Source organism: Rhinolophus hipposideros (assembly GCF_964194185.1).
Source record: "Rhinolophus hipposideros genome assembly, chromosome: 25".
In the NCBI taxonomy this organism is placed as follows: domain Eukaryota; kingdom Metazoa; phylum Chordata; class Mammalia; order Chiroptera; family Rhinolophidae; genus Rhinolophus; species Rhinolophus hipposideros.
In genome coordinates this window covers 22,440,575-22,454,010 of record NC_138071.1, presented here as the reverse complement: position 1 = coordinate 22,454,010, position 13,436 = coordinate 22,440,575, and the positions used below count along the sequence as shown (strand labels likewise).

The 13,436-nt window shown below is 44.8% G+C and overlaps 2 protein-coding genes across 2 annotated transcripts in view; one reads left to right on the top strand and one right to left on the bottom strand.

Annotated features, from left to right (window-relative positions):
* LOC308492962 (maltase-glucoamylase-like) overlaps window positions 1-13,436 on the bottom strand; it is a 172,235-nt gene that overhangs the window by 146,280 nt on the left and 12,519 nt on the right. The window contains exon 2 of the mRNA XM_081038512.1: window positions 6,052-6,184. Within this exon, the coding sequence (XP_080894638.1) occupies window positions 6,052-6,126 (75 nt within the window). The 5' untranslated portion in view covers window positions 6,127-6,184. The remainder of the gene's footprint in view (window positions 1-6,051; window positions 6,185-13,436) is intronic.
* On the top strand, window positions 10,165-11,163 carry TAS2R38 (taste 2 receptor member 38; the record flags this gene model as incomplete). Its single annotated transcript, XM_081038451.1, has 1 exon — window positions 10,165-11,163. The coding sequence occupies one exon, from the start codon at window positions 10,165-10,167 to the stop codon at window positions 11,161-11,163; it is 999 nt and encodes a 332-aa protein (XP_080894577.1).

Below are 13,436 nucleotides of genomic sequence, written 5' to 3'. Positions count from 1 at the left end.
CCAGGAACTTTTTGAGGTTTGCATGAGTGTGGTGACTAAAATGTCCCAATCGGGAGTTGGGCAGACCTGCATTCAAAGGCCAGTTCTGCTTACCAGCTGGGGAAACCGAGCCAAGTAAGCCTCAGTTAATCTATGAATGAGATAACTTAAATGAAGATAAAAATGGAACCTATCCAGTCAAATTGTAAAGATTAAACAAAATAATGCAAGTACATAAAAGACTTAGTGTCACATAACTACTTAATAAGTGTCACTTATACTAATTATTATTATTATGTACCTGCCACAGCCGTGCCTGGAACCCAGAGCCTGGACTTCCAGCTCTTCAACAACAACACCAATATCTCCTCCTCTCCTAATTCAGGGTTCTGCATGTAGTAGGTACTCATTAATGGTTTTTTAAAAACCTATCCAGCACCTACTCTGTGCAAGACCCTGTATGTAGTGCATGCTGACCTCTAGGACACTGCCTGATTGTAGCAGTTTTAAAGTCTGAAAAAAGAGAAGAGTCAGGCCAGACCAAGGAGCAAGAATTGTGATGCCTGGAGCAGTGCGCTGTCCTGGTGTCGCGGCCTTACCTGGGCCTGAGGCTGTCAGGAAGACATGTCTGCTCGGGAGCCACAGAGGCCGGGCAAATGGGAGAACGAGTCATGTGATGCCCAGACCATTCCCCAGATACTACGCTTCCCCTTCGTGACCCCATGTCTGGACCATGCCTCAGCTCCTGGGCTGCCTCCCTGCTGCCAGCCCCTGAAAACACAACCATAACCATTTCCTAAACACAAGTTGATTCGACATATAGTTGTCATGTGTGTACTATACACACGGCACTATCAGCATAGCAGTAACAGCAACATTTCTGAAATGCTTGCCATGGCCCATGCAGTATGTTAAATGATTCACATGCGTGATTTCATGTCCTCCTCATAATCACCGTGTGACGCTGTGATTGTTACTGTCCCAGTTTTACACTGGGAAGTCTGAGGTGCACCAAGTAACTTGCCCGAGGTTATGTAATTAATCAGAGGTGAAACCAGGAGGTGAACCCAGATAGTCTGGTCACGCCTAAACGTGAACACAAATGTGAGTGGTACCTGGATAACCTCACAGCCAAGAGAACATAAGAAGTCAAATGGCTGTGATGCAACGGGAAGCCCACACTGACAGAAAGAACACACACAAACAGAAGGGATGGGAAAGAAATCCAAGGCACAGATAGATGGCAGTGAAAAGGGAAGGAGGGAGGGAAAGACACTGTGGGCCAGGGGATCAGCATAAGCAAAGCCCAGAGGTAAAGAAGAACAGGACCTGTTTTAGTACCTGTAGCAAAAATATACAGACAGGGAAGACAGTTGTGGGCAAGTCAGGGTGGAACAGTAGGGCGGAGTGGCTTTGTGGAGAGTCTACCCGTTAGCAAGAAGATATCCATCCATAGCAACAGGGACCCATCACACATGAGACAGCGCCAAGAGCTGCAATCAGCACGAAATGGATTTATGAGCTCTCTGTTGAGGACTCAATGCTGGCTTATGTGTCTTTGAGTCTTCAGTCAGGGTATTGCTTGCCCCCACACCTCCAAACAGTGTGTATCAGTAGGGAATGCTGGAAGCTGGACAAACTGCGCATCCATGGGAGTGACACAAAAGTATGGGACTCTGCTACCCTGAGACACTCCATGGACATTCCCTGAAGACAGAAGATCCAGTGAACGAGCAAGAACACCTGCCTGTCTCTCCCTGTGCCAACCTTCCCACAACACTTTGTTGCGGCTTCTGCCCTACAACCTAAAATAACCATGGTCTGTCTGTTCTTCAGGATAAACTTCAAACTCCGGTTTCTCCCTTTATGGCCCCCTTCATCATTCTTGACTTTACTATTCCAATATTTTTTCACTATTTGCCAGTAACTGGATTCACAGCTGCTTCTGCAGATTTGCATAAATGCAGCAGTCCCCCACCAGAAATGGCCATGTCCTCTGTCTTCCTGTGCAAACCCCTTTTGTATTGCTAAGCCAAGTTTAAAACTCATTTTGTCACGGAATTTCTCCAAACACTCAATTCGTGCCGATGTTTCCCCTTTTCCGAATTACTGAAGTGATATTCCAGAATATATTGTCCTATTTTGTGAACATACTCCAAAGTGCTCAGAGGAGTGCTAGCTGCTCATCAAGTCCCTGCTAGCTGAGTCCCCCAAAACCAGACCCACTGGAGGAGCCTATTCTGACTAGTGAGCCAGGAAGGGACAGCCGAGCCCAGTGTGTGTTCTCATCCTCCTAGCACTGAGCGTGAGGTGGCAGATTCTCCCTTCTTGGAATAACAACCTTATAGAAAAAGAAGGTACTCATCTGTCTGGATTTTACCAGAAATAGACAGTGTGGGGGTGAGATGACGCCGAAAGTATCCCTAAAAGTATATTAATCTGAAATTGTTGGATGTAACATTGAAATCAAGACAAATCATTTCTTGGAGAGTGTTTCCCTGTTAAATCTCCAGATGGTGGTTTACTAGTCCCCCATGTGCTGCCATAGAAAGAGCATGGGGTTTGGAATCAAACTAGCCTGGGCTTGGATATCAATGTCTCTAGTTACCTGCTACAGACCTTAGGGAGTCATTTCAATTTTCTGAAGCTTAGTTGCCTTCTCTGTAAATTAGGAATGATAATGCAGGTCCTTGAGTGATTTTGAGCCTAACCTGAGATAATAAGTACCCGGCATCCAGTGTCAGTTTTCCAGTCCCTCCCCAACTTGTCTTTTTTCAAAGTAAAGCCAAACAAAACCCAGCAGGCAGTGTCATTAGCGTAAGTTCTGGTAAGCATTCTCCCTCAAGTTCATCAACCGCCATAAACAGCCGCACTAGTCAGGGTGGAGGAGGCGGTCTCTTCCATCCATGGGCCACTACTAGATAAGCAGAAAGCATCAGTGTCCCCTACAGTGAACTGATTCCACAGGCCAATGGAGGAAAGCCAGACCTAGCCCGTGACTTTGTTCCATGTGGCTTGTTCACGCCCTCTCCCTCTCTCCGTCTTCCTTTCTCCCCTCCCCCCACACACACTACATCACAGCACATGTCATCTACACCCCTTCCTGTCACAACTCATCTCTAATTGTCTCCACAGAGCCTACAAACTTTACATTGTACCTCTTTATTGCGGCTGAGTTGGTTTTCCTTCTCTTGTTCCAAATGTAAACCCTTCACCTCACAGGCTGCCTGCAAAGGGAGAACTGGAGATGTTTGGGGGTGGAGAAATTTCTCAGCCCAGCAATGACCAGAGGAAGGTGAGAGCAGAAGCTGCTTATACCGATCATTACCGCATTTCCTCCTCTTGTGAAATACCTAGTAGTCAGCAGTTAAACGCAGCCCTCCGTCCTTTCCTATCTTACCCCACAGTCAAGAAGGAACACATGGACCCACAAGCGTGAGTCCAAGGAAAGGGTAATGAGGGATGAGTCATTACCTAGTATGCTCGTGTTAGCAATAAAACATTACACCTATAGTGCACCTTTACCTCTTTAATCACAACAACCCTATGCAACAGGGCAGGTGCGTTGAACCCCCATATATAAATGAGAAAACCAATTAAAAACATGACTTTGCTAAAGGTCACTCAAATAATGGCAGAGTCGAACTTACACTAATTTAACTTCAATCTACTAATGTGACTTCATGAAATCTGAAGTCAGATTTAACACTTGTTCATTCACTAAAGCAATTCACAGTTCACTCTCCACCATGTCTCCCAAAGTGGAAACTCCCAGATCCTATCATTTATCAAATTCTACCATCTTCACTTCATAGATGGCTACTTCTCTTAAATCCAAATCTGTGCCAGAGATTTCCATCATTTCCTCCGTTGTTCCCCTCCCCTACGCTCAGAGAGCACCTGCCCATCCCATAAGGGAGCCCAGCACAACCCTACCTACTGGCCACAGCGGACTGGACCAGCACTGGACAGCTGACCCAATCTGATCCAGGTGGATTCTTCCTCCCAGATTAGGGTTTGAGACACAGAATCTGAATCATGTTGCATTGGGCACTAAGTCCGTGGGACCATGACATGGTACCAAGAGGCAGAAATTCAAGTTTTACTGAAAATAGTTGTTTTCTCAAAAGAGAATGGAATAGACATGTAGAAAGCAGCATGTAGAAATAAGAGATTGTTCAAACTCAAAGAAGGAAAAGCAGAGAGACTAGCTGCCAGTATTTTTCCTATTTCTGTGAAGGCCACCTTCACGTACAACTGAATTTTGTGTGATTCTCCCGCTTCTTGACCAAAATACTACCTCTGCTATTACTATGACCCTGACCACAACTACTAACCACCACCACCACCACCACCACCACCACCACCACCATTATCCTTTCTATCAGCTGGTTCCTGTGAGTTTCTCTGCCTGGCAACCACATAGTCCCTGCTAGCCCTGTTCTTATAGGCTCTCACTGTCTCCCTTTGTCCAATGGAAGCATCTTCACTAAAAATCTCTCACCCCTCCAGCAGCACCTGCAAGCAGCATCTTCCTGTGATCTGTTTTGCTGCCTTTTACCATCACTTGCAATTGTGGGACCTTCAAATCCCCTAAAGTCTCACCGAATTGTTTGGTATCCCCTTAGAATTATACTTTTTAGGTCAGGGCACATGTAACCTAAGGATACGTGGTGACATGCTGGGAGTTACAGAACACATCTTGGATGTTCAATTTTAATCCAAGATCCTTGTAGAAGAATAAGTAATTTAGATTAACATTTTGAATTATGAGAAATGTGGCAATATAATGTCATAGCATGTAAACTTACATGATTTTCTTTCAACATGAAACTAAAATGTACAGACATTTTCCCCTGTGATGAGCCCCTGGTAAGTACACTTCCCCCCAGACTCCCATGCCAGTGGAATAACTGTAAAAACAATGCCATAGGAAATATGTTAAAGGCACTGGTGATGTCTGACAGCCACGCTCTGTGTACCATCATTACCCTCTGCTCTGCCTCAGCCTCTCTCCCTACGTCCCTCCCTCTCTGTTCTCTCGCTGGGAATCATCACGTCTGCACTATGTCCCCTGTCTCTGCCAGTACACCCTCGAGGGGCCAGTACTGCAAAATGTCCTCTTCTTTTTTTATGTTAGAGAGCAACAGAACAGGACTAGTTATTATCCAATGTCTTACAGCTCTTCCTTACCTCTTTTTAGTGGACAAAATGAAGCTTAAGAAGGGGCCGAGAGCTCCCTCTAAAGGAATCCCTACCCACCGGTCTCTAATGAGGAAAGTGAGCTTATGTATGTCCCTAATGGTGAGATTTCCTGTTGGTACCAAAGCTGACTGGACCGGAGATGGGCCCCTAACCCAAAGACAGCCAGCCCTTAAACTGGCCTGCATCTTACAAAGCAGCTTGCTGGATGAGAACTGGGACCCATGCTGTTTCTGAACGTAAGACACAAGAGATCAATTAGTAATTGATGAATTAGCAGGATCAATTAGTAGCAACAGCACATCTAAAGATAGAGAAGCAGAAATAAGAACTGTGTGAGACAATCTTCAACCTCATCGCCCCAACCGCTACCACTCTGCCCCCCTCATTTTGACGATTACGAATGGACAAAATATGCTTTAAAAATGTAGGAAGCAGAGACAAGTTTCCTTTTGTTTCCCCTCTGGCACTTCTTTATCCATTCATCCACTGATGGACACTGAGATTGTTTCCATATCGTGGCTATTGTCAATAATGCTGCAGCGAACATAGGAGTGCAGATCTCTGTTCTATATCCTGATTTCGTTTCCTTTGGATAAATACCCAGAAGTAGAACTGCTGGCTCATATGGTAGTTCTAGTTTTAATTCTTTGACGAACCTCCACACTGTTTTCCATAATGGCTGCACCAATTTACAATCCCACCAACAGCGCACAGGGTTCCTTTTCTCCACATCCTCACTAACACTTGTTTTCTTTTGTCTTTTTGACAACAGCCATTCTCTCGGGGGTGAGGAGATGTCTCTGGACAGCTCCCTTTCTTCCCCACCTGAGGTATGCACTGCACTTCTGCCCTTTCAGTTCCACTTACACTCTTTTGTTTATCAGTGGGTCTCCAATGCTCATCACAACCTCTGAAATATATTTTGCTCTTCAGACGTGTCATTTACTATCTCCATTGGATATATTTCAGCAAACTGTTGGAAACATTTAAGCAAGGCATCCTAAAAGAACAAGGTTTGATATTACTACTAATCGTGGTTTTGTGTCAAGCTAACCAGCAGCAATTTTAAAAATCAGTACAAAGATTTCAATTCCAATATCCGAAAAAGTAAATGGCAGCAAAAGTCCAAAGACACATTTACATATTTTATATAATTTTTAACATCTATTTATTTGCAAAATTCAAGTCTACAATTTTTTATTGCATGTGATGAGGTTTTTAACCCCACCACTGCTCTTAGTACCGCAATTAATTTGGGTGTTCTGAGCTTCCTGAATGGACCAGTTTTCAAAAACAGCCAGTTGCTAAAGAGTATGCACTCATTCATTTAAGAGATTGCTTATATAATCCCAAACACTGTGTTTACATAAGTTGAATGGGGTGGGGAAGGGTACCCAGAAGAGTTTTTCCTACTTGTCTCTGAATGAGCTCGTGATTATTGAAAGATTACGGTGGAATTTGATACTCCCCCCAAAATCAACACAGATCAATTATTCTATTGTTTCTTGATATAAAATATAACAATCTTGTTGTAAGTGCTTGTAAGTCTGTATTTATATATCTCTGCTTCTGCAATGGAACAAGTTTTCCATCCAAACTCTAGAAAAGCAAACACCTTTCCCAAGCACCTTTAGCACAATACTGCCACCTGGTGTAGTGAAGACAAAAGGAAAATTAGCTTCAGTTGAAAGTGCAGAACTCTGTCTCAGTATTTGGAATTCTAAAAGAATGAATGACCCAAATGAGGTGGTCACAAATATAATGAATTAAATAGAACATTAAATCAATGCTATGTGATTATGGACAATTAAGAAATATCTAAATATCTGTATATAAACAGTTTAAAATAAAACAGGAGCAAACATTTTTAGTAATCACTGATTTAGGTCATATTACTTATAAATACAAGTAAGGAGCTTTAATTTAAAAAAAACGTGAAAAAGGCAGAGTATCTATGGAAACATGTGGGGCAACACCAATAACTCTCAGATTAAGGAAAATCTTAGAGGGATACTCAAGAAAGAGGACAGGGTGAAGAGCGTCACAGTCCAACATGGTAACAATGCTAATAATAACATTTATTGTTTTTTCACCCACTAATTATATTTATTTAGGTATTCTTCAATATCCATTAATACACTGTATCATTTTCTCGGTAATTTCTTATAGATTTTCTGTTAGATTTATTCCTCAGTGTCACATGTGTTTTGTTTTATTATAGACTGTAACTTTGGGTTCTTTTGTTTTCCGTAACCAAAACTGCACATATTTAACACGTACGTGATGCTTTGAAACGCACAGTGAAATGATTACTACGGTCACGCTAGTCAACATGTCCATTTCCTCACAGTTCTCTTTGCTTCGCACATGTAGTGAGAGCCAGTGAGACCTGTTCTTTACAAATTTCCAGTATTTAATACAGGATTAACTACAGTCATCATTAACTATAGTCCTTTAGATCTCTACAACTTATTCGTCTCACATAACTACAACGTTTTACTTTGACAAGCATCTCTCCATTTCCCCCACCTCCCTACCCCTGGGAACCACTGTTTCACTTTCTGCTTCTATGAATTCGACTTTTTTCGATTCCATGCATAAGTGAGATCACACAGTATTTTTCTGGCTGTGTCTGCCTTGTTTCATCTAACATACTGTCCTCCAGTTTTAGTCATGTGATTGCAAATGGCAAGATCTCCTCTTCTGAGGCTGAATAATATTCCATTGTATGTATATACCACAATGTCTTTATTCATTCATCCATTCACGGACACGTAGGTTCTTTCCATATCTTGGCTATTGTGAATATTGCTGCAATGAACGAGGGAGCACAGATAAATCTTTGAGGTTCTGACTTCCTTTCCTTTGGGTATATACCCAGAAGAGAGCTTGCTGGTTCATATAGCAGTGCTATAAATAACATTTATGGATCGGACAACGTGGGCCAAGCACCATTCCAAGCACGTTACGTATGTCAATTCAGCTGACCCTCCCAACCCCTGAGGTGTGTCACCTCCATTTCACGTGAGGTGAATGAAGAGGGTTCGGTCATTTGCCAAGGTCACACAGAGAGGAAACACAGAGCCAGGCCTTCACCCATGAGAGCCTGGTTCCAGACCCCACACTCAACAGCAGAGCACCCCTCCACTAGGGCACTTCATGGACCTGAGAGCAGACTGCCCAGAGCAAGACTGCTAAAAGGCCCGGAGAAGCAGGAGGCTAAGCAAGCCGAAGGACAGCCCCGAGAAAGGCCCCGGCCCGTAGAGAACATGTGACCACACCACAGATGGCAAACCAGCCGTTCAACGTCCCCTTTCCTCTCATCATTCCACGGAATACATGAGTGAATGAAGGACAATAATAAAAGGACTGGAAAAGTTAAGGCATTTGTCAAAGTGAAGAAGGAGCACAGACCAGCGGGGATGGTACAAAACAACATCCAGTCTCTAAATGGTCAGTCCTCCAACGTCTGTGGAATAACTAACCAGATTTTTTTCCCAGAACTCACAGACATAAACATGGAATAGGTCCCGATTCCCTTAGAGAACTAGGAGAATTACAGATGCTGGAAAGCCAGAGCTTACCAAGTATCGGGAAAGAGGGGGAGAAAGCTAGACCAGAAAGTACAGCCACAGATGTTAGAACACAATCCCTAAGAACGTTCAAAAAGTCCTAGCTGTAATCCATAAGGGTGTTATCGAATACTAAATGCTTCATTTGTGAAAACTCATTCACTTAAAAAGTGCTTAGAGCACCTGCTCTGCGCTTTCACGAAGCTTACATTTTTAGTGGGGGCTGGGTACAGGTTATAAATAATTGAGTATCTCCAGCAGAAAAATACCGCAGGTTAAGTGTGACAGGAAGCTCCCCACATGCGGGTAAGGAATACCACTCATCGGACGTCCAGGGACGGTCTCTCAGATAAGGGGACTTTTGAGGAGGGATTTTGAGAAGAAAGTGAGACATTGGAGTGTATAGAGGAAAAGCACTGAGACAGTGGGCAGGGTGAGTGCAATGGTCGGAGGTGGGTGGGTGCCTGGTGATTTCACAGAAGAAGAGAGCAGCCCATGTGACTGGGGTAGACAGGAGGAGGAAACAAAACCACAGATGACCTGAGAAGGGACAGAGGTCCTGCTGATGGGTGTGGGACCTACAGGTTTTATGGTGAGGGAGACGGGAGGCCCTGAAAGGCTGGGACACAGCAACGTGACTTAGGGTCACGACTGTTGCTCTGTGGGAAGTGGGGGTGGGGAGTGGACTGGAAGGCAGAGTGAGCAGTAAAAGGCTCCTGTAATCATCTGAGCCCTCCCCCTTCATGGAAAGGTGCCTGTTTTGTCCATGGCATTACTCGGCTCGCCGTGCACAGTGCCTGGCATAATGATGACAATCGAAGGACATTTTTGGCGATGGCAGTCATCCTAGTCACAGACCGACGCCTGGGAAGGAACCATGCCCTCATCCATGTCAAAAACCAAGTGTATAGTAAGAGTCATGCCTCAGAGGCGACAGATGGCATGCAAATGGAAAGAGGCACCATTTCAAAATTGAGTTCGTCAAGAATGTATGCCTTGACTGCTGCCAATTCTCTGGGAACCCATACGCAAATCCCACTCTCTTCTCAGCCAGGAAGGCCCAGATGGGCATGCAAAACTGGGCTTGGGTAAGTGAGACCCTGTCTAGTTTGCATCCGCGAGGCTGTGCTCTGGGGAGGCAGCTGCGCAGAAACCCCTGGGTTTCTTACAAGCTCCTGCACCACTCAAGAGAGAGAACCGCCATTCCTCTACTCTTACGACAAACCTTTGTGTGTATCTAAAGTAACAGCATCCTTCTGAGTTTCCTGCCAGAACTTTCTCTGCACTCACTGCCGCGTAGATCTAGGGCCAGAGCCGAGGGGAAGGTCCTGGCTCCGAATGTTCAGTCCTCTTCTCCAGCGGGTGGCCTGTGAGTCTTAGGTTAGTTAGTCCACTGAAAAGCGCCATCATGTGGACTCTGACTCCCTTCGTCACTGTGCCCTACGGAGTCAAGAAGGCATTTCTGTTCCTTTCGGTCCTGGAGTTCACAGTGGGGATTCTGGCCAATGCTTTCATTTTCTTGGTGAATTTTCGGGACGTGGTGAGGAGGCAGCCCCTGAGCAACTGTGACGTTGTCCTGCTGAGTCTCAGCCTCAGCCGGCTTTTCCTGCACGGGCTGCTGTTTCTGGATGCCATCCAGCTCACCTACTTCCAGCGGATGAAAGACTCGCTGAACAGCAGTTACAAAACCATCATCATGCTCTGGATGATTACAAACCAAGTTGGCCTCTGGCTCGCCACCTGTCTCAGTCTCCTCTACTGCTTCAAGATTGTCCGTTTTTCCCACCCCTTCCTGCTCCGCCTGGCGAGCTGCGTCTCCAGGAAGATCTCATGGATACTCCTGAGTACCGTGTTTTTCACCTCTATCTGCACTGCCTTCTGCTCTTGGGAAGTTTTCACTAGGTCTCGGTTCACAGTCGCTCCTAAGCTACTCATGAATAACAACACAGAACACAACTGGCGAATGGAAAAACTCAATTTCATTCATTCCTTCCTCCTCTGCAGCGTGGGGTCCATCCCGCCTTTCTTGTGTTTTCTGGTGTCTTCTGGGGTGTTGATTGTCTCCTTGTGGCAGCACCTGAGGACAATGAGGGCCCAAACTTGCGACCCCAGCCTGGAGGCCCACATCAGAGCGCTCAAGTCTCTGGTCTCCTTTCTCTGCCTCTACATGGTGTCCCTCTGCGCTGCCCTCCTCTCGGTGCCCTTGCTGATGCTGTGGCACAATAAGCTGGGGGTCATGATCTGTGTGGTGATAATGGCAGCTAGTCCCTCGGGGCACGCGGCCATCCTGATCTCAGGCAATGCCAAGCTGAGGAGAGCTGTGAACGCCATTCTGCGCTGGGCTCAAAGCAGCCTCAAGGTCAGAGCAGACCGCAAGGCAGCTGCCAGGACATCAGAGCTATGCTGAGCATGCATGCAATGGGCTCTCACGAGTACATCTCCGATTGTTCAGAACGCCTTCGGACACCGATTCCCATTTCTTCTGCAAACCATCACTCAGAGTCTCTCTGCTCTACATCAGTGGACTCGCTCACAGAAGAATAAAATAACAAATTTCCACACATAGTCTAGGACAACTAGCATGCCATTGCTTCCCTAGGTTTGTGTTGATAAAAATGAACAAAATAAAGAGGCGAGGTACTCGGTGTAAATGCTTTGCGTGCTATAGCTTAGTAGTGCTTGCTATGGGCCAATCCATGAGAAATCAGGTCTTCCCAAATAATATCTAAATCCCAAGATAACATGGGTGGCTTGGCACATGACTGTGAAGCCTATTTCTCAAAACAGGTGCTAGCCTAACGTTTGAAAATATTCACCACTGTGGCAATTACAGGACCCTCCTCAGACTCCACCATTTTCATGGAAACAAGATATAAAAAGACAAACTTGGAAGAACAATTATGTCACCACTGCAGCTGTAAGAGGTAGTTATTTAAAGCTTCTACAGGAAACAGATAGGCATCATTTTGTCTGAAAAGACACTAACTCAGAAATGTGCATTCAATCGGCTGCAGAGTGGAGGTAAAGAGAAATAGACGTTTGCTCAGTGGGCAGGCACCCTGGACACCAGCGCCACAAGTGCCTCTGGCTCTGCTGCACTTGCCCTTGAGGACAGAGCTTTGCCTGGTGCTAAGCATTGGTCAGGCTAGTGGGGGAACCTGCCAACAGACTAGCTAAAAGGTATGTTTGTAGCAGGTGAGCATTCTCTGTCTGCCTGCACGGGGACCTGACCAGGAAGGCTTTCCCCACATCAGATCCTCACAGGCTCGGCAGAGAACCTTTTCTATGTACCAGACATAGATCTTGACAGACTTCAAAGACACAGCAGGTCACTGACACACGCTCCTAGTTCTGTAGCTGTGAACGACTGAGAAAATGCTCCCTTCTCTCAGGCACCTGGCCGACACAGATCTAATTCCTCCCCCCGGTTTTCCCAAATGGACCTTTTCATCACTCCCAATGGCTACAAGTTATACCTTCATCTGGTTTCCTTTCCTTGGTGGACACCAAAGTTGTCTTAAGTCCCAAAGGCAGTGGTTCCCATCCTTGGCTGCACATTAAAATCTCCAGGGAAACTTAATCTCAATGCCCAGGTGATATACTAGGTCACTTAAATCGAATCTCTGGAGGGAAAACCCAGGCATCATTTTCTGAAAGCTCCCGGGGTGATTCCAGGGTGCAGCCAATTTTGAAAACCACTGTTCTCGATGCCCTTTTTCTTGACCTGGATGATATGACGCTCCTACCGAACTGTATTGTGACCTTTTAATTCCAGTTTCTCCTCGAGTTTTCATCATGTTGAGGGAACATGATCCTAAAGGAAAACAATTAGAGGACATCCTTCTTATTTTGTTTTCCCTCATTCTGTGTATGTTCTTTCTGGACAGGTCTCCATTACCTTTTACTGCTCTCCACGGTTTTATTTTTAAAATTCTAGTTTGACACAATTTCAAATTTATAGAAAAGTTGCAAGAATTCCTGTGTACCTTTTACCCACATGTGCACATTAGTGACATTTTGCTCCATTTCTCCCTTCTTTCTGTCCCCCCACCCCCACCCCCACCCCATACTGACACCTCCAGTTCCAACCCAATTACTAGATTGGTGCAAAAGGAACTGCGGTTTTTGCAAATTATTTTTAATCTTTTAAACCACAATTGCTTTTGTACCGACCTAATATATTCAGTTTGCTTTAGTCTTCCCTTTTTACATATTCGTAATTCCTGCTCTAACCATGAGAAATAGCTTCTTCCATTTATGCTCAATATATTTACTCATTTGCTTATAACAGAAAACGTGGTTTCAGAATTGCTATCCCATAATAATGCCAAAAGCAAAATGACTAACTACAATTCAATATTTTTTCACTTTTTAGGTAAACTTCACATAGAGCAAAATGCACAGATGTGAAATGTATAACTTGGCGAGGTTTGATAATATATTCATGCATGTAACCAATACCCCTATTAAGATACACAAAATTTCCATCAGCACAGAAAGTTCCAGGACTCTCCTCCCTCCAGTCAATCACCACCCACTCACTATGGGAAACCACTGTACTAATTTCTTCCCATAGATGAGTTTGGCCTATTCTCATATGGAATCATATAGTAAACGCTTATTGTTGCTACTTTCACTCAACATAATGTTACTGAGATTCATCCTTCCTAGTGTGGGGGT